Source organism: Nasonia vitripennis, chromosome 5 (genome assembly GCF_009193385.2).
Source record: "Nasonia vitripennis strain AsymCx chromosome 5, Nvit_psr_1.1, whole genome shotgun sequence".
In the NCBI taxonomy this organism is placed as follows: domain Eukaryota; kingdom Metazoa; phylum Arthropoda; class Insecta; order Hymenoptera; family Pteromalidae; genus Nasonia; species Nasonia vitripennis.
Genome location: NC_045761.1, coordinates 17776372 through 17800144, shown reverse-complemented (window position 1 = coordinate 17800144; position 23773 = coordinate 17776372). Strand labels below are relative to the sequence as shown.

The window sequence follows — 23773 nt, the reverse complement described above, 5'->3', positions numbered from 1 at the left end:
ATAGCACATAAATATGTCTTACCTCATTGTTCTTCGACAGCTAGCAGGTATTACGAATAAAACTCGGGACATGTTCGTTGAATTTCAAACCATATAAATTATGTTCAAGAATTGTATACTGTACTTATTACACACTCACACTCACAGACATATAATGTCGTATGAAAAAAGTTTTTTGTACTTGTACGAGTGTGCGAAATCGATAATAGCGGAAGTAGTATAGATAAGTTGCTTATATGCAGGAAAGTCGTCGATTAGTCAAAGTTTGCACTTCAAGCTGTAGACGTTGATTTAATCCATAGTAGTATATAACTACAGGGAAAATTGTATAGTGCATATTAATGAACATGGCTGGGAGTAAACTTAGAGTAAGCAGCACATCGTCCGAAGCAAGGATTTTTTTTTTTTGATACATAATTTTTAAATATTGTTACTTATAATGTCACGAATTCGGTGTGAAATTCTACGTAATGATATGCGTGCAATCGAATAAAAGCAATACGAAATACATAAACCAATTAATTACTACTATATATGGTTACAGAAATTCAGAGATCGAGAATGGCTTTGCAGCGTCGAACCATCGAAAACAAGATACTTTCCACAATTGGGAGACCAGGTAGTGTATTTAAAACAGGCTCACCAAGAGTATTTAAGACAAGTGAAAAAAGAATTAGCCGATCAGTTCGACGAGCCTTGGCCTAGCATAAGTTTCGAGAAAAACGTATTTCGATCAACAAAATTAAGGTTCACGAGTGCGTCAAAGTAGTGCAGATCAGGTACAGCATTATGAAGCAACGACACTTCTGTTGGCTAAAGCTTCAGTTGAGTGACAATAGGAGCTTCACCGTGAAGTATCGCAGCCTGGACGGAGTTGCTGATTTCTTGGTTCTGCGTCAGATTTTTGATGCCGCGCGTCAGAGAAAGTGGCGATCGGGTCACAGGCTTCGCCGTTTGATCGGTACAGTCTGGTACTACGGCCAAGTCGTATCGGTGCAAGATTACAATCGCCTGCGTCATCCCGGTTCGCTGTACAAGCGGCTACGCGTTGAGTGGGGTGATAATAGATTAGAGGAAGTCAGTCCCTGGGAAGTAGAACCGTTAAATCAGAAGGCTAATTGCACGACGTGTGGTTATTCGTGCTTGTCTGGTGAGTTGATGCATATAATACTTATTTTTATATAGGATGAAATAAGTTTGTTCAATAACGATCTTTCAGATTGCGATAATACAGTCGGCTGCAAGGCATCGAGAAAAATCGGCCAACTGATGTATCGTCCTGAGTTTAATGAATGGCCACACGACGGTAGAGAATCTGCCTGTAGCAGATTTTTGCATGGCCTTGAACAACTTATGAAAAAGGCTAACGTCAAGCCGTTTCTCGAACTTAGTGACAAGAGGCTTTACTTTTTAATGGCAAATTATCCTATAGATTTGCAGACGATTCATGATCGCCTGAAAAATCTGTTTTACCGTCGCGTCAAGGCGATACGATTCGACATGGAAATGTTGATTGAAAATATCCAAGAACTTGAAGTACGCCGTACACCTTATTGGATAATGCTGCATAAACTTGAGCAATACAAACTGATTATCAAGAATTTGTTGAAAATTATTAAGTAAGTAATCCTTGAAGCTTATATAGCATTAGGAGATTGTACTATTCTTTTGTTTGCATTGCTTACCACCGCAGAGATCCGAGTGAACCCCGAGCAAATAAGTCAAAAAGGTCATCATCATCTAAAGGTAATAATAATATTTATGTGGCGAATAAGAGAAAATTTAAACATAATTTTCAAACTGATTTTGCATTGGGTCATTCAACAGGTGTCGTTGGAAGGAAGTCAAATAAAAGAGTTGTCGATGATGATGATGAATCCAATGAAAGTTTTAGTTTAGAGACTTTCAATCAGAATGTTATAAAAAGAAGAAGGGTGATTGCCGATCAAACAAGTAAAATAAAGATTTTTTTCCTAAAATATTTTTCCTAAAATCTGTGAAATAATAAAGTTTATATATATTTTTGGGCTGCTCCACAACAACCAGCAAAACAACCAGTAATACGTTGTAACGAACCTGGTAGTAAGTAATAGCATTTTTTCGTAAAAGTGATGAATTCTTCTTTGATCAACAAAGCTTCGCATAATAATGTACAATACCATGATTTCTATCAGGACCATCTTGTTACACAAATGGTAGCCATTTGAAGCTCGCCACGAGTTCTCACAGCGACAATACGGATTGTTTTTCACGTAGGACGAATAGCTCGGCGGGTACCGAATCCACAATTACCAGCATCAAAGTCGAGAGCTACAACACGGATTGTTCTTCGCGTGGAATGACCAGCTCAAACAAGTCGATTGATGCTACCTTGAACTTGAATAAAGTAAGCGAAGACTCTCCTCGAGCAACGCACGGTCATACTGTTATGGATAAAGTACCCGAAAAACCCCGTGAGCCAATCAAACCTATGATCCCGCGTATGATGACGCCGCCTCCGATGGTGGGTCCAAATGATTATTACCATCCAATATCGTTACCTGATGGTAGTTTTACGTATAAACGCTTTCATGTATGCTCAACGAGCGGAGAATGCAGTTGCTCGCGTAACGAAAAAGTTATATTTGATTTTGCTGGTTTCTACTCATAGGGCGCGTTAATTGACCAAAATTAATTCCGTAGCGAAGCTCTACAAACATTTATATAGAGATTGGTTTTTGCAGACTTTGACTGTATCATTGGCTTTAAGTCTGTATACCATCCCGACATATGTTGTTCTTATTGCTATATTCAAATATTTATGCTTATTCTGTCACAATTAAGATATCCCTAAATGTATACTACATAACTATAGTGTATTTGAAAAAATAAATCAATAATCTCACTACTTAAGCAAACTGTACCTTCATTTAGCTTATCCCAATAATTCAACAATGACAAAGTCAACTCTATGACACTTATACATGTATGATTGAACTCGATGAAAACTAAGCCATCAAACTCTTTTTCAATAAAATTAGGATATTTTTGACCATGGTTTTGAGTTAAGCTCGAGTTTTGCTCGCGTAAACGTCCGTTGCTATTTCGGAACTTGCATCGAAAAAACGTTCAACAACAACAATATATTTACATTGATATACTATACAGACTTAATTTTCCATCAAGCGTTATAGAGTGTCAACGAATCAAATTGTTTCTCACAAGCATTCGAATCTTCAACCTAAACAATACTAAATTCGCGCACTTTACATTCTCGCTTCGAAATATAGTGCACCTTCACTTATAGCCGCGCGCGCGACGACTCCCCGTGCCGCTGACCCAAATATGAAAGCCGCCTCGGCGGTAGCGGTGTACTACTACCTACAGCGCCGGAGTGTATACAGCAGCGCGTCAGTTTGTCCCCGGCCGCGGGCTGCGAACGACGTGCGCGCGGCTGCTGTGTGTCGTCCTCGGTGAAGTGCAGGGAATATTTTGTTGTTTTGGTTCCTTAAAAAAAAAAAGAAAATTTCAATTCAGTGCCGTTGCTTCTCACCGCGAAGTAGAGCGATATTTCCAGGAGCGCTCGCTCTGATACTCGCACACACAGTTGCTCGAGAGAGGCCAAAAAAAAAAGCGCCGCAGAGAATGCGGCTGGCGAACGTTGTCGCGGCTCCGATGAGATGAGCCGTGTTCCATGCCGAGCACTTGAATTTCGTCGGAAAATCTATACGCAAGGAGCATCGATGCGGCCGTCGAGTTGGAATAAGGTTCTAAAACACGGCTCTGGATGCGTCGCCGGCTAGTGAAGGAGCCGCTCTGTTCCAGCAGGGGAGAGGATCGGCTTGATTTTTGCCAGCTACGATATAGAACACCGCTGCTGCTGCCTGCACTTTCAACGCTTGCATATACTACAAGTGAGCGAGTATGTGTATTTACACTCGGAGCGTCGTGCCGCAGATCGCTTATCGAGGCTTGACTTATTATTACGTAGTGCCGACGATTTTACCTTTGGCTTCTTGCGCGCTCTCTACTGCGATCTTTTTTCGCAAGCGTCTCATCCTCGCGCGACGGGATTTTGCAATTCGTTAAATGTAGTACGGGTAGGTATCAATGAAATTGTAAATTATTTAACGCGCTGATAACACAAGGAGTAAACAGTTTCTTTCGGAGAATTACGGAATGCAAGACACTCGCAGTAATTTGAGCAGGAAATCTGCGGGATTATCGAATTGTCGACAATACGAACAGTTTTTTAAGCGCGTAAAAAATCCCGGTTAGCTGATACACACCAAAGCGTCGACAGCTTCAACAAAAAAAAAAAAAAAAAAAAAAAAATCCAGGCACAAAACTCTCGACTCGTGTAAGGTATAAAAATTTACGGTTCCCGCAAGAATAATGGCGCAGAACGATTAGAGCTGCGGCGGCTCACTTAGCATAACTCGCGTTTGAAAATGGATTTGCCGCGCAAATTTATGAAAATACCGATAATACACGACTATCTGCGCGAGCGCGTGCGGGAGAGAGAAGGAATTTGAAAGCGGCTGACATTTTTCCCTCCTTCTTTTTTCGCCTGCGCGTGCCGAGCAGCTGTGCCGTATTAGCCTAGATATAGCTGATGCGACGACGCGCGGAGAGAAATCGGCTTTCGGCGCTTCCTCGCGTCAGCGCAAGTTCAACGAGTTCGACGAGTTCGACTATACTGATTTACGTGATGCGTATGTATTATACACATATTCATCTCGAGTTTCGGCTATAAAGTTGTAAAACTTTCTACGAGTCCGAGCAGTAGAGCATTGAAATTTCAACTGAATAAATCTAGCTAACGCCGTTTCGAATATAATACCAGCCTATACACAGCATTGTGCAGTAAAGGCAGCAGCGCAGATGCGACGGAACCGCTAGCGTGATGAAGCATGAAAATTTTAATTAGCCTGCCAGGCGTGAATTAACGTTTTTCACAGTATCGAAATCCACGACTGCGCTGCGTTAATCTCAGCTCTTATAAATATATCTAACCCGCACAGCTGATACGCGCGCTCGTATAACGAAGGAACAATTCATTAAGCGCGAGAGCGAATGAAGATTCCTTTGTGCAGTGCATCTCTCGGAACGCCGCTACGCGGTATAATTCATTTCACCGCTCTTTCCTCGCTTATATACAAATCGGCCGACGCGCGAGCTGTATACCTGTGTAGCATCAGAGTCGCGATGAGCTGCGCTTCTCTTTTTCTCATGCGTTAACTTGCTGCTGTATGTGCTATGTGACCTCTACCTTGCGTGCGTATACGCACGAGTTCACACGGGGACTGCAGCGATGATTCGATCTGATCTCTCGTAGGCGCGAGGGCTAGTGGGATATGACGTGCAATGCTGATGCTCTTCGTCGCTGCACTGATTGTTGGAGATGAATTTTTTCTTTTAGATTAAAATTAATTGCTCCGGGAAGGTTGCGGTGTGGGAAAAGCGAGCGAGGGATCGAGTGAAAGTTGAGGAAAAAAGTCGCCGAGATCGATTGAGTAACGGTGTACATAAGTGCATCCATATGAGAGCATAAAGTGTTATACAGAATCGATGCCGTAATGGGTGCAAATCTACTTCCTATATACGAGTTATTTAATCAAATTCTGGTGCACAAATTTTTAACAGTTTCACGAGACAACAATGCCATGTTCCTTTTCAGCGATAAATCTCGCACGACAAAGCCGTGAAAAAATTCGACGAACCGCAGAGAGAGAGAGAGAGAGAGAGAGCATATTGTTTCTGATTTTCTCGCAGAAATTCCGCTACGACGAGCGAGAGAGACGCTAGTCGTCGCGTGAGCTCGAGGCTCCGCGGATTGTTTCGTTAGCGAAGTTTCTGCGACGTTGAATTGCCGTCCGTCGGTAGCAATTAAAGCTGATCTCTGAGTTGAAAAAAAAAAAGTTTATGACAAGTATGTCGGGAAGGCTGTGGAAATCATTAAATTGAATAGGCTTCGTTCCTCGACTGTTCTATTCTTTTGTACTGGAGTTTAGAGGGGGAAAAGTAACGAAAAGTAGCAGTGCGCGGATAAAATATTTTGATGAGAATTAAAGGACCGGGAAGGAATTTTAATAACAGCTCCATCATCCCGTTATGCATCGATGCTGGCCACCTTTTGAGGCCACCTCGACGTCCTTCCATCGCCGTTTTGTCCCTCAATTATCCCACTTGCGCTGGAACTGCTAAGTGAACAATTTGACCCTTGACGCGAACAGTTTAACAACTTATTGTCACGAGTTTCGGAGTCGCACTGGCTTTCAAGCCCTCAAAGTTAATAATATTTTCTACATAAAAAAGCTTTCACGATCGCGGATATCCAGCGGCTTTTTTTCACACGGCCGCGTTTTTTCCGCGTCCGAACCGTAACATAACACACATTTAACGTCGCGTAAACACATACGAGCGCGCGTAACGTGTACACGAGGTACTTAGGCGCGACGGGCGCCGGCCGGCTAATTGGTGCGACTGCAGAGGTCATAATCATGGGCGTCATCTAGCCGGCTTCTGGCGCAATGTTCGCTCGATCTTCGTCGAATGTATTATGTCACTTGGGATTTATTTATTTATTTTTTTTTTGTTTCGGTTAATTCATACGATTTTTTAAAAAACTTTTTCAATCCATCTGTGCGAGCAGGTATACGTAGGTGTAAAATGCGGGTACGTAACGTTGCCTCGTTCCCTGATCGGCCGCTTCCTCAATTTTCTCGTCTGTATGCATGTACACGCCATTATAGATTATTATCTAATTTTCGAAAACTTTGTCACACGGTCATACGATGTGCGCTGGAACGAATATTCCCGCCTACGCCACTTATAGAACTACTTATAATGCATAAACAAATAATCGTCACCCCCATGCAATGATCGCTTTGCTTGATTATACCTCTCTGTTCACAGATACACACGAGTAATGTAATATCTATAAACTACAACGAGCATCGGAGTCGCACAGATTGCAGTTATTATACTTACGCGTTGCACAGACGCGAGCTGATGTTAGACGATCGTTCGCTCAATAGTATTATTTCACTTTGTGCGCATCGCGGATACATTATATTATGGTCGTGAAAAGAGAGTACGACAAAAAAGACGTATTTTTATACTCTATGCACGCTAGACAAGGCTATATACCGGTCGCCGCGCGGTGAAAGTTTTGCTTTTATGGTGTACAAATGCGCGCGCCTCGCGTATGTGGGTTTTTTTTTTCAACTTTGAAATTAAAATGAGCTGGATAGAAGCGAGTATATAGACATATCGGTGTCGATGAAACTTGCCTTTGGGATTATTTTTCCGGTTTATATTCTACTGTAAGTGCATGGAATGAATCAATCATTTAAATGTGCGTTGATTATTCTCATGTGGCACAAGCCAATATAATAAAAATATCCAATTCAACATTCACCATCTCAGCATCCGTCGGCATCGGGTCAACCTCGACACGAGTCAGCTTCGCCGGTGCGATTAAGTATATATAGATATAACCTCACGATCGCGATACGATCCTTCGCGGGCCGTCGGCGCGCAGCTCTAGCGAGTGTGACGAAATTCAAGACCGTTCGCCGACGGGGCTCGGTACCTATACCTCTATACACACCTTTCCATAAGTACACTTACGCCTCGTTTTCTAACGCCAGCTCTCGTGTGTTGCGAAGTGTTAAAAAAAAATACGGCGATGTCACGCGGCGTTGCGTTATGTGCAGAGTGAAATTTTCTTCGTTGTTCTGTGTTTGACGCTTTGTCCCTCTCTCTCTCTCTCTGTCTCGTGGGTCGAATGATAAACGAAATTATGGGCGCGTAAGTATATCTGTGTGAAGTGCGCGATTTTGTGACGGAACCAGCGCGCGTAACCTACGGTAATTTTATATAAGATATGCAACGAGGATTCGTAGAACGCGACTATAGTTGATATATAATGGAAGCTCGAGTGCATCGGCTATACTATTTTCGTTTCATCCAGTTCTCTCCGCGAGTTTTCCGTCGTTGGAACATCTGCGGAGTGACATTTCAGCCGAGGCATGCAGTCTCGAATCGAGCCTCTCGAGTCGTAAAAAAGCCAGCTCTGCAGCGCAAACCCATACCTATCTATACACGTAACGATGCAACTTTCTACTCGTTGCGGCTGCGCAGCGACTCGTCGGTCTAATTTATCACTGTGAGCAATCGTATAGGAATTGATGAAACATCGCATAATATCGTTGTCTTCTCACACTTTGATTTTCAATTTTAATTCTCCGCGTTAAATTTTGTCCTCATCGTTAACTCAATCCTCTTACATAATAAAAGGATCGCATAAGGGAGCTCAACTCCACATCCCAATAAGCATGATCGGCAAAAGTTGCGAAATCCCCATTGCAGCGCAGCGCAGCAGCCTCGTGAAAATCAATCGATACTCGATCGGAGAGTTAACCGGCGCAGTTAAAAGCCCCGCTGAACTCGAACTCGCATCCATCTACCGATGCGGAGCTATAGAGCTACGCTCGTTGAGCCACACAAGCGTACACTCACGCGTTTTAGCTCGCCGGCGCGCATACCCGCATAAACGGCGTCTTTCGGATTACTGTACATTCATAGGTATACGTGTCTATATACTTTCACGCGATCGCATTCTTTCGCCTCTATTATAGTATATACACACGGCAGCGAGTTTCGAAAAGAGGCTGATGCAGCGAACCAATCGCTATACACGTGTGTATAGGTATATAATCTGAAAAGGGGAACGCTTTGTTTTTTATAATCGCCGTCGTATCTCCGCGCATCAGGTATGCGACCTAGATATAGCGCGGAAGTCGAGCGAGCTGGCAATTATCGATTAGTATATCATTTCCAGTGCTCTTTATACTCGGTTCGGGTGGAAATCGTACACGAACCTTACCGATTTCACTTACACTCGCGGACCTCTCGTTCCAAGCTGGTCGAGCAGCTTTTTAACGGAGATACCTACCATAATAATATCTTCCCCGATTCTTCCTTTATCGCATCTCGCGCATAATAATACAGCGCATACGGCTCCACAGCGACGAATCGGTATCTAGGTATCCAGGTATATAGTCGGAGAAGGCGCGGCGGTGGTGTTCCACTCCTCGCGCGCTATTTGCATACGCGGCTTTACCGTTACGCTATACACTACGACGCGTATGCACACATCTTTTTTTTCCTCATTTTTGGACTAAATCCGGGGACGGATGCAAGTTTCGATTCCGATACGCTGTCAAATTTGAAATAAATTGTTCGACGAGTGTTCGCGTATATAGGAGTGGCGGTATGCAGTGTCAGAGTTGTCAGCGCGGCGCTGCATTCCGTGAAGCGTTTCTAATTGCATAATATTCGCGTCACGACTCATCTGACGCGGAGAGACTCGAGGATTTATTCTGGCTTATTATTTACATCGCTATTATTACACACACCACGCGCGAGAAAATGGAAAATCGACGCCTGCGGCTCTTTCTGCCGAACCCTTGACTCGTTTCGATTCCAATAGAAGACGATGCAACGGAGGACACGTATATGCACAACGATATATATATATATAGATATTGGAAAAAAGGACGCTCCCTAGGCATAGCTGCGCGTGGGAAATCGCGAGTGTCAGTCGCTCCTTTCTCTTCTCTCGCGTCGCTGCAGAGACAAAGGTTTCTGCGTTTGTTTACGGCGCTGATATTGGTAACCAAGCTAAACCGAAGAAAAAAATCGATATTCGATGTTTAAATTTTTCTCATCATACACGCGTGTTATAAGCAGAATCGGCTATATCTATCGGCCTTAGCAGCAGTAAAAGCTGCAAGACAGAGCGAGAGCTGCGCGGAATGTAGGTAAATGTGTCGTGCAAGGCGCGCACGCACTTTGTTCTATACATTAATACGACGAGAGCCAAAGTGGAAAACTGGCGTAAGATGCCTATATCGAGTCGTATGTTTTTCTCGTTAATTTCTCGGAAAAGCCCGTAATAGTAGTAGCAACGGTAATCTCCTCCGCTGCACAACAGACATCGCCGGTGTATATATATAAGAAACACCCATACAGAGGCGGGTAGAAACACGTTAATTATATAGCTGCTCGACATTCTCTTATGTAAATCACGACGCCTTGGCGCGTTGCCTACGTATATGATGCGGATTAATATTTTTCGCAATACCGCAGTGTCGCTGCCCGTTAACGACTCTCGATCCTTGTACACATCGCGTCGTTCTGTCGCGATAACGCGAAACTTTCGTCCGAGTGTATAACAGCTACAGCAATAACACAAGGCCTTTATAAAAATTGTCCCAGCGATAAGAACGACCGCAAGTACGCTATTTTCGCAATTACGCTAGCGGTGCAGGCGCTCAAAATTCTTTCGGTCGAACTCGTACTTTCGCCCGTTAATTGAGCGCCGAACTCGAACTCAATAGTGTACAGCCGGTATTTTTCTTTCGAATTTATACTCTGCAGGTGGTTTATAAAAAAAGGCGTCGACGCGACGAAAGAACGAGGTCTCGAGAGAGAGAGCTATATGCTATAAAGCGAGAAAGGAAAATTCGTTTCCGCGTGTGTGCGAAGAGAAAGGAGAAGAGACGACGTTGCAAATAAAAGCGAAGCTCGACGATTTTTTTTAAGCTGCTTCGCGGCATCGAAGGCGTAGATACATTTTTTATTTTTTTTTTCATTATAAGGCGAGTCAGTTGCGTCCAAAGGCTTCGCTAGCCTTTTTCTCACGCGCGATACGCTATTCTGTGCGTGTAATGCTCCGTTATACGGCGAACAGCTCCTACGTTTTACGGCCGAATTCATATACATGCGAATATCTCTGCGCCGTTGGGTTGTTTCTTGCGTTCGCCCGCGGTTGTATATACTCGCTTTACTCGATTTTAAACTCTCTGGCGCGGATAGTTTTTCGAATGTGGTTGCTGTACTGGCGATTTTGCAGTATAGGTATACTGTAACAATTGGGAATTTTTTTGGTTTGGTCACTGAATAACGGAAGCGTAATATTCGCTCTTAGAGAACCTGAGCTGATACTAATTTTCTCGTTTGTTGCAAGATGAACGTTTATTCGATGTTGAATGATCTCTTCTCGTGGTAGGTGTATTTACTAAATTTATTCAAGGGGTTCGGAAAAAAAGCAGAGGAAAAAACAATTTATTTTATACCTATGACAATTAAAGCAAAATTGAGAATAACCAAGAGTTACTTACCCTTCGTTCTGTAATCGTCTATCATTTTTCATAGTTCCGATTATAGTTACAGTATAACAATATAATTACAGAACGAAGGGCATAAGTAACTTGATTTTTCGTAATTGTATGCTTTTATTAATTATTAATTATGCGTAAATTAATTCTTTTTCCGTTTGATATTTTCTGGAGCGAAATTAAAATTTTTAATCGACTTCCGGACCCCCCTAACAATAATTTAAATCAATTGAACATCCGTCTTATAGCACATACCAGCTACAGATATAGCGATAATTCATTATTTCCATAAGTGCGGATGCACTCTGAGAGCTATGCATCGGTATATCGCTAGATCGGAATGCATGTAATTTCCAACGTCTTTATCTCCCGATAATTCCTTAGTAGGAATAACAATGTCGGAGTTTATATTCAAAATTCAAATGCATGCAAATTTGCTAATAATTCACGGAAATGTATAGGAAAATGCTTGCATAAAAAAATGAGATATTTCAACGTTAAAAAAAAAAAATAATAATAAATAAATCACTTTCCAGCTGCAGCGGCGCAATGAGAAGCGAGGTAGGCGAATGGCTGGCAACATGCGTCGGCTCGCCGATCTGTATCCTCCTGCTGTCCTGGTCATTACTGATCTATCAGAATCAGTCGGCGGCAGCGAAGCGTCGTATCGACGTCTTAACCGTGGCGATACTCGCCCAGAGCCTGGCCCATCAACTCGGCCTCCTGCTCTTCGCGATACTCACGCTCATCCATCCGGCAAATCACTTCGGAGGTATATACGACGTAACTTTCTCTCTTTTGTGCAACGAATCGCCCGCGCGCTTTGGAAAATTTCTTCTAACGAAAATTCGATGTTTCCTTTTTTTCTTTTCGTTTCGCAGAATTCTGCTCGACTCTGGTCTGGCTGATCGACTCGTCGAGTATCCTCCAGCAGCTCAGCCTGACGTCGATCGCGATTTTCGCCGCGTTGACCGTCAGACGCAGTGGAGAGGAGCCGTCCACTAGGATCAAGAAGCATCACTTGAAGTATCATCTGGCCAGTCTCAGCGTTATCAGCGGGTGCATCGGTATCACTGGCGTCCTCAACTTCGAGCCCGAGACGTGCGTCTTTCTTCCGCGCGACATATCGCCCAAGTACGGGCTCTTCTTCAACGGACTCGGCTGCATCCTGCTCGTCGCGACGCTGATCAGGTGAGCCATTATCCACAACTGCTCAAAGTAATATGAAGTGAAAAATACAACTTCGAACGCCCCTGCCGTAGTCTGCTGGTAGCCATGTTCCGAGCCGTCTGTCGTCCCTCGCCGAAGGCCGAGCTTCTGAAAAGCGTGTCCGATCTATCGGAGGCCAGCTCGAAGAACTCGACGTCCGGCGCGTTCGAGTGTCAGCAGCAGCAGCAGCAGCAGCAGCAGCATCAGCAGCAGCAACACTGGGAACCCTCGAGCGGCTCCTGCACCAGTGGTTCCACCAACAGTCGCGCCTGTCTCAAGAAGAGCCATCGTATACGGGTGGCCGACGAGAACAGCGGATGGCCCACGGTCTACAGTATCCTCTTCGTCTGCTACGTCTTCGATCACCTGCCGATACTGGTGAGTTATATTAACCGATCATAACTTTAAACGTTCGATTTCGCGGTTTCTAGAAAGGTGTAACGCAGAGAAAGTGAAGTAATTATAAGGTCCCCAATACAGATGAAAATGACGGGGATCGTTTTGAAACGGGCGGTTTGACGCAGATGTTGAAAAAAAAAAAAAAATAATTATAATAATAATAAAAAGTAACAAAAGTGAATTTAATGGTACACGTGGCGTTGCGCTCAGTCGGTTCCACGAAGCAGCTGCGAATAGGCGGTGAATTATACCCGGGCGGAGTTAAAAAAAAATGTAGTCACTGCGAGTTGACGAAACTCGTGATGCTGCATCCTGTATATTGATACAATAAAAAAAATGAGACTTTTTTTTTCTAGATTATCCACTATGCAAATAAAATGCACTTGAATCGCAAAGGTCGCGCTTTTCGTTACGTTTTCATAACCCTCGTCGCGCGCTATCTTTTACCAGTTCTAGTTTAGATTACGATAATTGCCTCATCAATTCGATAAAACATTATTGCAACAACGTTCAACGTCGCTATATAATATGTGCAATATTTTGTTTTAAAATTTCCACATTCCATCATCCATATGATTGCCCATCTCCACATCGAGCGAGTATAGATATAAAACACACAGAAAAATTTCAAACCGCTTGGCGGATACTCGCGCGCGCTAGAGTATATATTTATACAAGTTCGTGCCGGAAACGGCGCCTCGATTGTGTCGACTACGACTTCCGGAAGTGGACCTCTCTTTCGCACCGACTACTCGTGTGTGCGTATATCGTATACATGTGTGTGTGTGTGTGTATATATACACGTAGCTCTCGTTCGCTCGCGTGAAAGGGCGAATGTCGCGGCGGCGGTACATTTAACGGGATACTTACTCGCTCGCGCATCGCCGCCGCCGCCGCCGCTGTTTTTGTGAAAGCGCACTTGCCGTTGCTGGGGATAGAGCAGTTTTTATTACGTCGTTTCGGCGTTCGAGTGAAGCTGTGTACAGCGTGAATATTACTCGAGTTTTTCGCGGATGTGCCGAGGTGCGATAATTAGTAAAGAGAAAAAACGTGCTTTCGTATACGCGTAGTTTAAAATAATATATAATAACACTTAAATTCGATGGATATATTATCATATCGTTATAGATAATAGGGTGAAACTTGTCCAAAATTAGATCTGGAGCATAACCAATGCCGATCGCGCTGGTGGTCCAGTTTAGAATATCGATTAATCGCTTTTCTTCACCTATTTTTATTCCCCACGTTAACTCATCAATCCTTATAAATCTTTTACAGATACACTATTCTTTGTCTTCTAATCTCTGCCCGCAGGTTACTCACGAGCTCATAAACAATAAGAAATGCTTTTCACGTCTCGTCAATGAGGAGGAAGCGATGATCTGAGAATCTGCCGTCGCTTCGCTTCCTATTCGAGTATAATATTAAATGCGCTATTGTTTCGCGCGGGAGCTATATATACCGTACACGCATAATAATACCGCGAGGATATATAACTACGCGTGTATAATTATATAAAAAAAATTAACTTTTGAAAAAGTAAAAGGTTAGGCGAGTTTGATATATTCCGCAACGAAATTACAGATAGAAAAGAACTGAGATCAATCAAACAAAGTCAAGTTTATTATATTTAATCGTAATGAAGCAAGGAGCTACTCTCAAGATAGTTACTATTTAACTCGCCATGCCCTTTTCATTGTACTTATGGTGTTTGTATGTCGTTCTAATACAATCTAAACAAACTCGCCTAACCTTTTACTTTTTAAAAAGTTAATTTTTTTTAGAGATTTTAATTCTTTTTTGTAAATTTTTTCGAGTATTTCATATTCGACGTCGTACAAATAAAATATAAGAACCTTTAACCCTTTGAACACAGCTTTTTTGTAACATTTTTATCACTAACATGAAATCACTAATTGTTCTGATATACACCCCTTTTGAATTATTTCTACTCCTAGACACCGCTCTTGAATGATTTTTATACCTATAATATAAACTCTTAATTTAATAGGACGCCGCAGTAATATTTTTTTGTATGTAACCCCGCAATGATATGAGGATTGTGAGGATATGTAAAAAAGGTGGAAAAGCAATTTCCTATCTTTTTTGATGCGCAGCTAACTTCAGCGTTTTTTTTACCTCTTCTATTAAAAATCACTGATTAGCACACGAATGTAATAATATATAAAAATTACTTAGAAACAATTACGGAAAGTATCGTTTTTCTTAAAAGTCAAATCTCGGATACCAATATAGAAGTAAGTAGTGTCGCGGGCGCCAAAGCTTCGTTTGCTTCTCAAACTCGCCTTCGTGGCGCTACCGCGACACTTGATATAGAAGTATAGGAAGATACGAGATCTCACTGTACGAGTCGTTTTCGCTGTCGTTCATTTGAAAATCAATCGCATTAACTTTTCAGTAAAATGTATACCGTCTTAATTACAAAGCTGTCCATATAATAAATCAAAGAGAAAAATCTCTCGATAATAGCACAGCCGCTTGTACAAACGAGCATTTTTCATCTCTGCCGCGCATGCTTGCTTCGAAAGAAAAATACTTACTCGCACACGACGTGTGTAGCGCGCGTGCGCGAGCCGTCGATAAAAAAATCAGCGAAATCGCTCCTTTTCTCTCTTATAAGTGAAATCTCGTATCGGTGCGAATTCTTTTCGAGCGATTTTCCGACTCCAAAATACTTTTATCGCGCCGATGGTTTGCATATGAATCGGCGCGACTGTACATACGTTGAATCATATCGGCGATGAGAAGTCGATCGCGGAGCGAAGAACGAAAAATACAGTGGGTTACGTTTTGCTGATCGTACGGGCCGATACATAGTTTAGAAAGTCCGCGCTCGGACGGCTATGGATTACGTGTGTTTTTGCTCGAATTTCTTTACTTACATGCGCGTATCTTCTCGTTTACGTTGTATTTCGGTTATTTTTTGCGAAACTGGACAAATTTATTTATATTTATCGTGCAAGTGTGTGGGCATTAGAAATGCAAGTGGAAATGAAAATCGAGGCTGTGAAAAACTGCGGGTACAACCCGAGAGCGCAGCTTTTCCCATCATATAAGTAGAAAGTGAATCTTCAGCGCTGATACGAGTATAATCGCGCGACGGCGCATGAAAAAGGAAAACAAAGCGATGCCTGAAAGATCGAAAGGAGGAGCGCGCGAACACTGTGGCGAATACAAATAACGCACGCGAGTGTATATCGTTATGCATATTTATCCGCGCTTGTGCTTAATAAGGACAGCCGCGTGAAAGTCAGCTCGCCGCGGCGCGTAATTATTGAATTCAAATTCATCGCGTGACACCACGTGGGATGGATATATGTTTCTCGCATGCGAGCCGCGTGTGCACCGCGCTTGTTTTCTAGTCACACGCGCATCGGGATCTAGACTCGAGTCGATCGGCAGTTTCGTTTTTCGCTTTGCTACTGATACGCATCGCGCGATGGGAATACTTATTAGAAATGATCGACGGATTGAAAGCGTGTGCCTGACGGGCTGTAATTAGATGGAGCTGCGGTGAACAATTTTGCGATGTCGGCAGTACATTTTTAAAGATATGTATATAAAGCTTGGCGTTTGAATGTTTACTGCTTAATCGCGAATTGATTCACTACGAAAGTTAAAATTTGGAGTCCTTGAGTATTAGAAAGATATAATATTGAAAAACAAAATTTCAATATCCCTTATTTGCAATAATTCAATTCGAGACTTCTGTTTTATAAATTTCTTCATTTCAAAATCCCAGTTTATAAAATTTGAATTATTTTGCATAGCGTGGGTAGTGTTCACAGAGTTATAGTTGTGTATCAGAGGGTATACAGTTAAGAGCTAACATAGTATCGATAAATACGATACAAATGGCCTATTTCCCGAGTCGATGTGGACGGATGGGCTATAAATAATAACATCGATATCCATTTGATGAATATTGCCCAACACTTCTGCTACAGATCGTATCGCTAAAGCCGGGCATCCTGGGAAACTTGTGCAGGGCTCAGAACCTGGCGTCGTGGTTGCCGCTGCTCAAGGATACCTTATTGCCAATTTTTCTCGCCATCTTCGACAAAATGTTCTGCCGCTACGTAGCCAAGGTCTACACGAAGCAGGATCGCGCGACGAGGCTTAGCCATGGCATATGTACGTGATGATGTCCACTCTATCTCCTTGATAAAAATAATAATTATATTTCGTCCTCGATAAATAACGCACGAAATCTCAGGTGGCGTCGACGGCAAGTTTCGCCACTTCGAGCAGGACAACGAGTACAAGCTCCAGCTGAATTTGAACCACGGGCTCAAGTTCCCGATGCAGTCGAACGTGGCGGTTAACGCCGCAGCGGCCAACTGCAGCCTCTACGGTCGTTTGCACAACCAGCAGCAGCAACAGTCCCGAGGTATGTATATACGCTCTGCACACCCACACTCGGGCATTCTTCGGCTTATTGTTTATGTTCAGCGTTACGCGTCGGCGGACAATGTGCTAGAACGCATAAAAATTTGTTTCAAAATGAAATTTCTCTCAATGCAATAGACGTTTTATGTAAGATGCGTGTTGAAAAATTATTGTTAAAAAGTCTTTTATGCCAGAAATTGTAGATTGCGGGAATTTTCTCGGACGAATAAAGTTTAATTGGGAATAATAATGTAATTTTATAATGCATCGATAATACTGCGCTACAACTTTCCTCGCTTATCGCTCGCGTTAATTACTTTATCATGCGATTATAGCGGATGCTCGTATAATTGGGAAAATGAGCTAGAGTACAGCTGATCTGTTATAACAGGTCAATGCAACGGAAGCACTATGCAGCTGGGTCTAATTCCACATCAGTACGACAACAACACTTATGCCTCGATAGCTCATCAGGAAAGCAACTACGAAGCCGCGAACTTGGATAACAGTAGCAAGCAGCCTTCGCGGCAGCATCAATCTCGCGGAAATCTTAGCAGAGCAAATAGCAGCTGCAAGGCCAGCACTGAAAATCTTATGCAACTCGAAGAACAGTCGTATGGGGTAGGTTTATAATATCGCTTTGATTTAATTACTGGAGATATTATAATATAGAGGCATTATTTTTGGATGGATCGACTTTTAAAAAATTTGAAAATGTTGTGTAAATTATTTAATTTAAAAATTATAATTATGCCTACACTCTAAACGTAAAGTTGAAAATCAGGAAGTGAAAAGATTAAAACGTACATTTTAAACTTTATGAATATTAAAAAGTGATATTGATATCCTCAAAATGATAGCATTACAATTAAGTGTAAATCTGTAGGATTGATTCGCATAAAGATTAAAATCCATCAATTAATTCTCTGCGAGGATACCATTTACTTTTAAATACTTATAAAATTTAAAACGTAGGTTTTAATCCTATCACTTCCCAATTTTCAACTTTAGGTTTAGAGTGTAGTGCAGAAACTCTACCCTGAAATATAATCTGCTCAAGTTATGTTATATTGCCAATTTCTAAACTTTAATTAATAGACATTTGCATTTACGATAATATCGCGATTATAGTACGGAGCCCGACGTCTGAGGCACTTTGCCAAGAGCCTGGACGAGATCCGCGAGGACGAGATACCTCGTCGCAGCAACACCCGCAGCGTCATGCAGCATCAGCACGAGCAAGTCGAGAGAGCCAGAAACCACGCAGCCGCACTGAGGAGGAACCAGAGCTTCGACATCCACCCCAGGTACCCCAGAATCGAACTGCCGTTCGTCAGCTCCAAGACCTACGACGTCAAGAGGGAACTGGCCATCAAGAGGAGCTTGCACATCTTCGAGCAGACGAGGAGGAATAACGCCGGTCGGTACCGCTAACTATTTTCAATCGGACAAGCCTTAAATCCATGAATATTCAACAATAAAATTTTAGAGTACGAGGGCAAGTGCCAGGAGGAGGAAGCCGGCTACGAGACTTCCGACGACGAGAGCTGCGACCTCGAAAGCCAGGACTTCGACACGATGAGCTCGTGCCGCAGCGGCAGGCCGCGGAGCTGTTGCTCCGTCACCACAGTCGCCAACGACGACTTTGAGTACTTTCAGCGCAAATCTACCAAGGTATATACTACCCACCACCCACATTTGTTTACCTCGACGCAATTGCGATGTCCCTGTAATTTCCTATGGGGGACGCGACGAAGCTAATCTACTCTGCAGCACACGCGTCCTTGACTTTCCGCGCGTAAGCTAGCGTTTAACCCACTTGGTCGCGAGCGCGCGACATAGAGGCTCGTCGCAACGTTTTAGCCGATGAATGCCTGGGACGGCTGCGCGTCTCGCAATTCTTTCTTTCCTTCTTGCGCAACAGCCTATACTTGTATAGTCGTTTCGCGTTTTTAACGTGCCTCGAACGAAAATTTCTTTCTCTCTGTTGCAGGAACAATGCGCGCCGAAACAATTGACGAGTCGCGTGGCCGCAGCGCCGGAGAGCAAAGGCAGCATGCGCTGTTTCACCCCTCGAATGGTCGTCGAGGCGAACAAGCAATTACAGGGGAACGGATCCAAGCCCGTCATACAGTCGTACCAGTTGAAGAAGAAAATGAGCCCGGGCTATTCTCTGAACGACCTCGACAAGTTCAACAACGGATACTGCCATCATCCCAGCAGCGCCGTCGGCGCGCGGATACCGACCCTCTCGATCGAGAGCCTCAAGAGCATCCTCAGGAGCTCGGACATCAGCTACCTCGACAACGGCGAGATCTGCAGGCACGACATCGGCGGCTCCGCGCCCGATTTCAAGAAGATTTTCGTCACCGAGTTCATTTGAGAACTATTTCGCGTGCGTGTGTTATTCCAAGTCGGAATCAGTATTTCGAAAGGATATACAAGATTTGTGCGTGCGAGTGTGTGTGTGTGTGTGTGTGTGTATATAATTTTTGCCGATCGAAAAGGATGATTTATAATTTATTTGTCGCGCATTCATGAATACAGTGTCTATTATATCGCGATGAACGCGAACTATTGTGCGTGGATCGATTTTGAAAGAAAGACTTGTGAAATCAGCTAATATATTCAACGTGCATTATACAAGAGAATAACTGTAGTAATTCTATATACTTTGCGAGGATGTAAGAATCTGAAAAAGGCGAGAAACGCTAATTTGTCAAGTCGTTAAAGCCAATCGTTGTACACGCAGATAATGAGTGTTGAAGTAAAAGTTTTTTTTTCGAGTTTTTATTTTAGCACGTGCCTCGCAAAGTGAAAAGCGGAATCCTCCAATTGAACGGTTGTTGGATCCGAAACGAAAGAGGATTTGCAGGTACGAATGTTTTAACGTTTTAACTCCGTGTTCAATTAATCCCAGTGAGAGAGAGAGAGAGAGAGAGAGACGATACATTTTGTTAATCACGTTATACGCATATACACAATTATATTATAACCGACTTTGTAAATAATAAAACTTGTACATTTTGTACCGCAACTATATATATATATATATATATATATATATATATATATATATATATATATATATATATATATATATATATATATATATATATATATATATATATAACATATTATATAAATTTTGATGAGACAATATACACGTAATGTATTATAAAAGAATAAACTTATGTTGTTACCTACATATGAAGAATTTTCTTTTTTTATGTTATACATTACGATATATGAAAGTCAAACGAAGAATTATTGCAGGCATTTTTATTAGATGAATTTTGCCAACAAATCGCAGCTTCGAATCAGTACATAAGGAATTACACACAAAAAATGCATGATAAAAATATGCATTTTTCAACAGGGTAAACAATATTGAAACCTTTACAGTATGTGCTTTTCGAAGTGATCATATTTTTTATTTATATTTATTATTTTATTCATAATTAATTTGTTTACTGCTCCGATTGGCAAAGCGGTATAATAATTTCTCAATTGATTTAGTGTATTTAATTCGAGAGGGAGAGCGAGGCGGGTTTACAATTATAAACCAATAATAACGCATAACTGAAAATTACTATATTTTTGTTAAACCTTATAATAACTCGCTAATTAAAGTTCAGAATGTTTTGAAAATTCATGGTTTTATGAGGTTATGAGAACCCTATGGTATTTTAAATATTGAGGTTTAAATTTTTACTTAACTGCAGGGCGCCCCACCCCTCTAAGTGTCATCCTTCCCCTATTTTCAATATTTTGATTGAATCTTTCTGATTACCATAGTGCTTTGCTGAGAAAATTGATCCTTCAGTAAATTAATTAAAATTGAAAATATTTAAAAACAGCATTAATAATACTGTATATATTTGAACAATATGATTTATCTATCAGAACTATAAATTTAGTTGGGGGAAGCTACGTGCCAAAGAATTGGCGTAATTTTTAGCTTAATTTTTACAATTTCAACTATTCAGTATAAGGTGTAGAGTTCAATAGACTTTTTCGCGTCGATGTGATCCAAACATTGGACAAAAGCCAGATATTTCTTGTGTAACACGTTCTGTTCCTGACTTTTTTGCAGAATAAAGTTTATATGGTCTAGGGGTCCAAAGATTGTGAATATTTTCGTAAACTCTTCGAATTTCATGCCTAGAGGTACCTGGGCACAGAATCGCAGTCCTGCTGTATCGCCTAATGGACGCGTTATTACTGTTGGTCTTGGTACTAGCATTTCACATTAGAGAAAATTGTATTAATATACAGGTTCAATTTAAGGGTGTGACTGGCAATAAAAGCCACGCTTTCATAAATACATATAATTATTAGAAAAAAAGAAAGGTATAAAACAAAGTTACGCATTTTGAAGTGTTTATGCGAGTCCTTCATGCAAGAAATAGAAATACACTATTATCATTAACTTTACACGAATCACACTAACAATAATCGGGAATTTTTATGAGTAAAAGCCGCAATCTTCAAGTAGGATAATAATACTACCTGCACTAATAGTGCCTTATTGTGAACCACGCCTCACAGGCAAGTTGGCACGAAGGTGAGCGCGATAGTGAGTCTAAGACGACTATTTCGATCATGCGAGGTCGAAAAATCTCCGCTTAGCCATTTAGTACACACCTAATTTTTTGAATAGTTGCACGCATATTTTCATATTTTTTAATTTCCCGTGAGTTTAGCAAATGCGCCAATGAAGCGAGTAGCGTATTATTTTTCGATAGAGTAGCCGTAAAGTACGGCTTTACTATATTATTCTTATGAAGACTATTTAGCAAACGTAGAGTTGAACTTTACGGATACTTGTATGTAAAGTTCAAAATCGCTTATAAAATATATAACTTTTCGAATTCAAATAGCAATTCTTTGCATAGAGAATTGCTAAATATTAAGCTTCAATTTAAAATTGACAAGACCCTTAAAGATTTATGCAACGAATTACATAGAAAAAGCAGAATACAAGAAATGGCTGGGCATCCAGATTAAAAATTTTTAGGAAGGAGTAGAATAAAGGTAAATTAATAATGTATTGTACAACAAAAGTTTGCTCATAAATTACTGTTTATTCAATATTCTTGATTGATCTTTTTACGTATAACATACGACGAAGTCTATATGGTTTTTTTTTTATTGAGTATGCAAATATCCCCATTCGGTAAGCAAGGTCTCTTCAGTTATAATTTCCTTAGGATCATCAACCGTAGTCATATTATAATCAACTTTGTAGTAGTCACTGATCTCGTGAATTTTAGGTATCAATGCATCAAATCTGAATATCCCAAGGTCATCGGTATTTAAGTCTCCTTTCTTTAAACAATTGCTTTGTAACATGGATTTAGGTACTACCAGAGCCTTAGGCAAAAATTCACGATAACGACTTTCTGAGCAAGGAGGAACATCCAAATGTAGCAGAAGTTTCGGATTTTCGTAATTTTTATCCGTAGCGTACACCTTAACGTCAATCTAAAAATTAATACGACAAAAATGCTTATAATACACTGTTTAGGTAAGTTATCGTCATCCATTACAAAATGATTCTAAAATGTACTCTATTACTAATATACGAAGCGATTAGTATGAGAGGAAGCAATAAAATACTCACTATAACGGGCGGAAAATCCCGATTTATAGTCATTATTTTTTGGAGTTTGTTATACGTAGCGTTCTCTTTCTTGATTGCATAGGAATGTATGGTCGCATATTTTTCGTTTAAGCTATGAATCTTGTAACTTATCAGTTTTATCTGTAGAACAAGAATTTTTAAGTAACATAAAGTTAATTAGATATTTTACAATAATAAGTGCATGTCTTTATTTCACTTCTTCGTTATTAAAATGATTTTTTTATTAAAAATGGTTCCTACCTGAGGTTCCAGATTTTGAGTTCTCTTATTTTTCTGATTTATTTTTAGTTTTTCAGCTTCTGCTCGATTCACGATTGTGAAAGCTAAGACGAACACGACGATGTACAGGAATTGATACATTTTTGTCTTCTCTCATGCAAACTCCATAGCGCAAATTATGGCTACTAAGTGAGCTAACTCGTAATACCTTTTATATTGTTCACTAACCTTCGCGCTAGTTTGTGCATTCACGTGAGCAGTGTACACGTGTAGCACGAAATGCAACTGCACGTACCAAAAAGGTCATTAAAAACGATAATAATCCGGGCGCTGGTGCCATCTGAGTGTAAATTTTGAGTCGGGCTACGTAACCAACAAATTTCGATGCAGCATCCCAAAAAAGATAAAAAACTCCAAGTTACTGAGGGGAGCTCAAAATTTACATTCAGATGGCACCAGCGCTCTGACTATAAAAGCAAATAAAGTTGTCGGAGAAATTAGCGTGAGTCGGTCGTGTTTGTAGGAAAATTTATCATTTTAAAATTAATACTCTGTACATACAATATGTATGCAGTACATATTGTATACCTATCTCTGATGGTTGAAAACGTTTTTAAAATGTTTGAAAAACGTGTAGCTTAAAATTCTACCTGCTGGCAGTATGTGATTGAGTAACATGAAACCTCATAAAAGGTGCAGGTACTAATGGTAGAAAAACCCC

At 41.3% G+C, this 23773-nt stretch overlaps 3 protein-coding genes across 4 annotated transcripts; 2 read left to right on the top strand and 1 right to left on the bottom strand.

Moving 5' to 3' along the window:
* The first annotated feature begins 30 nt into the window (after positions 1-30).
* Positions 31-2893, top strand: LOC100678679 (bromodomain and WD repeat-containing protein 1-like). Its single transcript, XM_016986360.3, has 7 exons — positions 31-368; positions 545-1150; positions 1220-1619; positions 1694-1746; positions 1828-1953; positions 2047-2082; positions 2175-2893. Exons 2-7 carry the CDS (start codon positions 790-792, stop codon positions 2648-2650), a joined length of 1452 nt encoding a protein of 483 aa, XP_016841849.1. The 5' UTR covers positions 31-368; positions 545-789; the 3' UTR covers positions 2651-2893.
* A 494-nt stretch (positions 2894-3387) lies between these two features.
* Positions 3388-19675, top strand: LOC100678531. Of its 2 annotated transcripts, none has more exons than XM_008204497.3 (10): positions 3388-3893; positions 11705-11940; positions 12050-12359; positions 12431-12755; positions 16745-16931; positions 17014-17187; positions 17578-17807; positions 18318-18606; positions 18676-18860; positions 19180-19675. In XM_008204497.3, exons 2-10 carry the CDS (start codon positions 11718-11720, stop codon positions 19567-19569), a joined length of 2313 nt encoding a protein of 770 aa, XP_008202719.1. In that variant the 5' UTR covers positions 3388-3893; positions 11705-11717; the 3' UTR covers positions 19570-19675. The 2 variants fall into 2 exon arrangements, with proteins under 2 accessions (XP_008202719.1, XP_003424783.1); XM_003424735.4 differs by having other exon boundaries at positions 3388-3901.
* Positions 19676-22253: 2578 nt separating this feature from the next.
* LOC103315845 lies at positions 22254-23446 on the bottom strand. The gene is made up of 3 exons (XM_008206695.3): positions 23074-23446; positions 22813-22953; positions 22254-22673 (listed from the first exon to the last, which is right to left on the bottom strand). Exons 1-3 carry the CDS (start codon positions 23191-23193, stop codon positions 22338-22340), a joined length of 597 nt encoding a protein of 198 aa, XP_008204917.1. The 5' UTR covers positions 23194-23446; the 3' UTR covers positions 22254-22337.
* Between the last annotated feature and the right edge of the window lie 327 nt (positions 23447-23773).

Excerpts from the sequence above, each read along its gene's own strand:
- LOC100678679 (XM_016986360.3), top strand. The coding sequence starts at position 790 with ATGAAGCAACGACACTTCTGTTGGCTAAAGCTTCAGTTGAGTGACAAT. Across the intron at positions 1,747-1,827 it reads AAGGTCATCATCATCTAAAG|GTGTCGTTGGAAGGAAGTCA; the intron begins GTAATAATAATA and ends GTCATTCAACAG. Across the intron at positions 2,083-2,174 it reads ACGTTGTAACGAACCTGGTA|GACCATCTTGTTACACAAAT; the intron begins GTAAGTAATAGC and ends GATTTCTATCAG.
- LOC100678531 (XM_008204497.3), top strand. The coding sequence starts at position 11,718 with ATGAGAAGCGAGGTAGGCGAATGGCTGGCAACATGCGTCGGCTCGCCG. Across the intron at positions 11,941-12,049 it reads TCCGGCAAATCACTTCGGAG|AATTCTGCTCGACTCTGGTC; the intron begins GTATATACGACG and ends TTCGTTTCGCAG. Across the intron at positions 17,808-18,317 it reads TCGAAGAACAGTCGTATGGG|TACGGAGCCCGACGTCTGAG; the intron begins GTAGGTTTATAA and ends TCGCGATTATAG.
- LOC103315845 (XM_008206695.3), bottom strand. The coding sequence starts at position 23,193 with ATGTATCAATTCCTGTACATCGTCGTGTTCGTCTTAGCTTTCACAATC. Across the intron at positions 22,954-23,073 it reads CTCAAAATCTGGAACCTCAG|ATAAAACTGATAAGTTACAA; the intron begins GTAGGAACCATT and ends CTTGTTCTACAG. Across the intron at positions 22,674-22,812 it reads GGGATTTTCCGCCCGTTATA|ATTGACGTTAAGGTGTACGC; the intron begins GTGAGTATTTTA and ends ATTAATTTTTAG.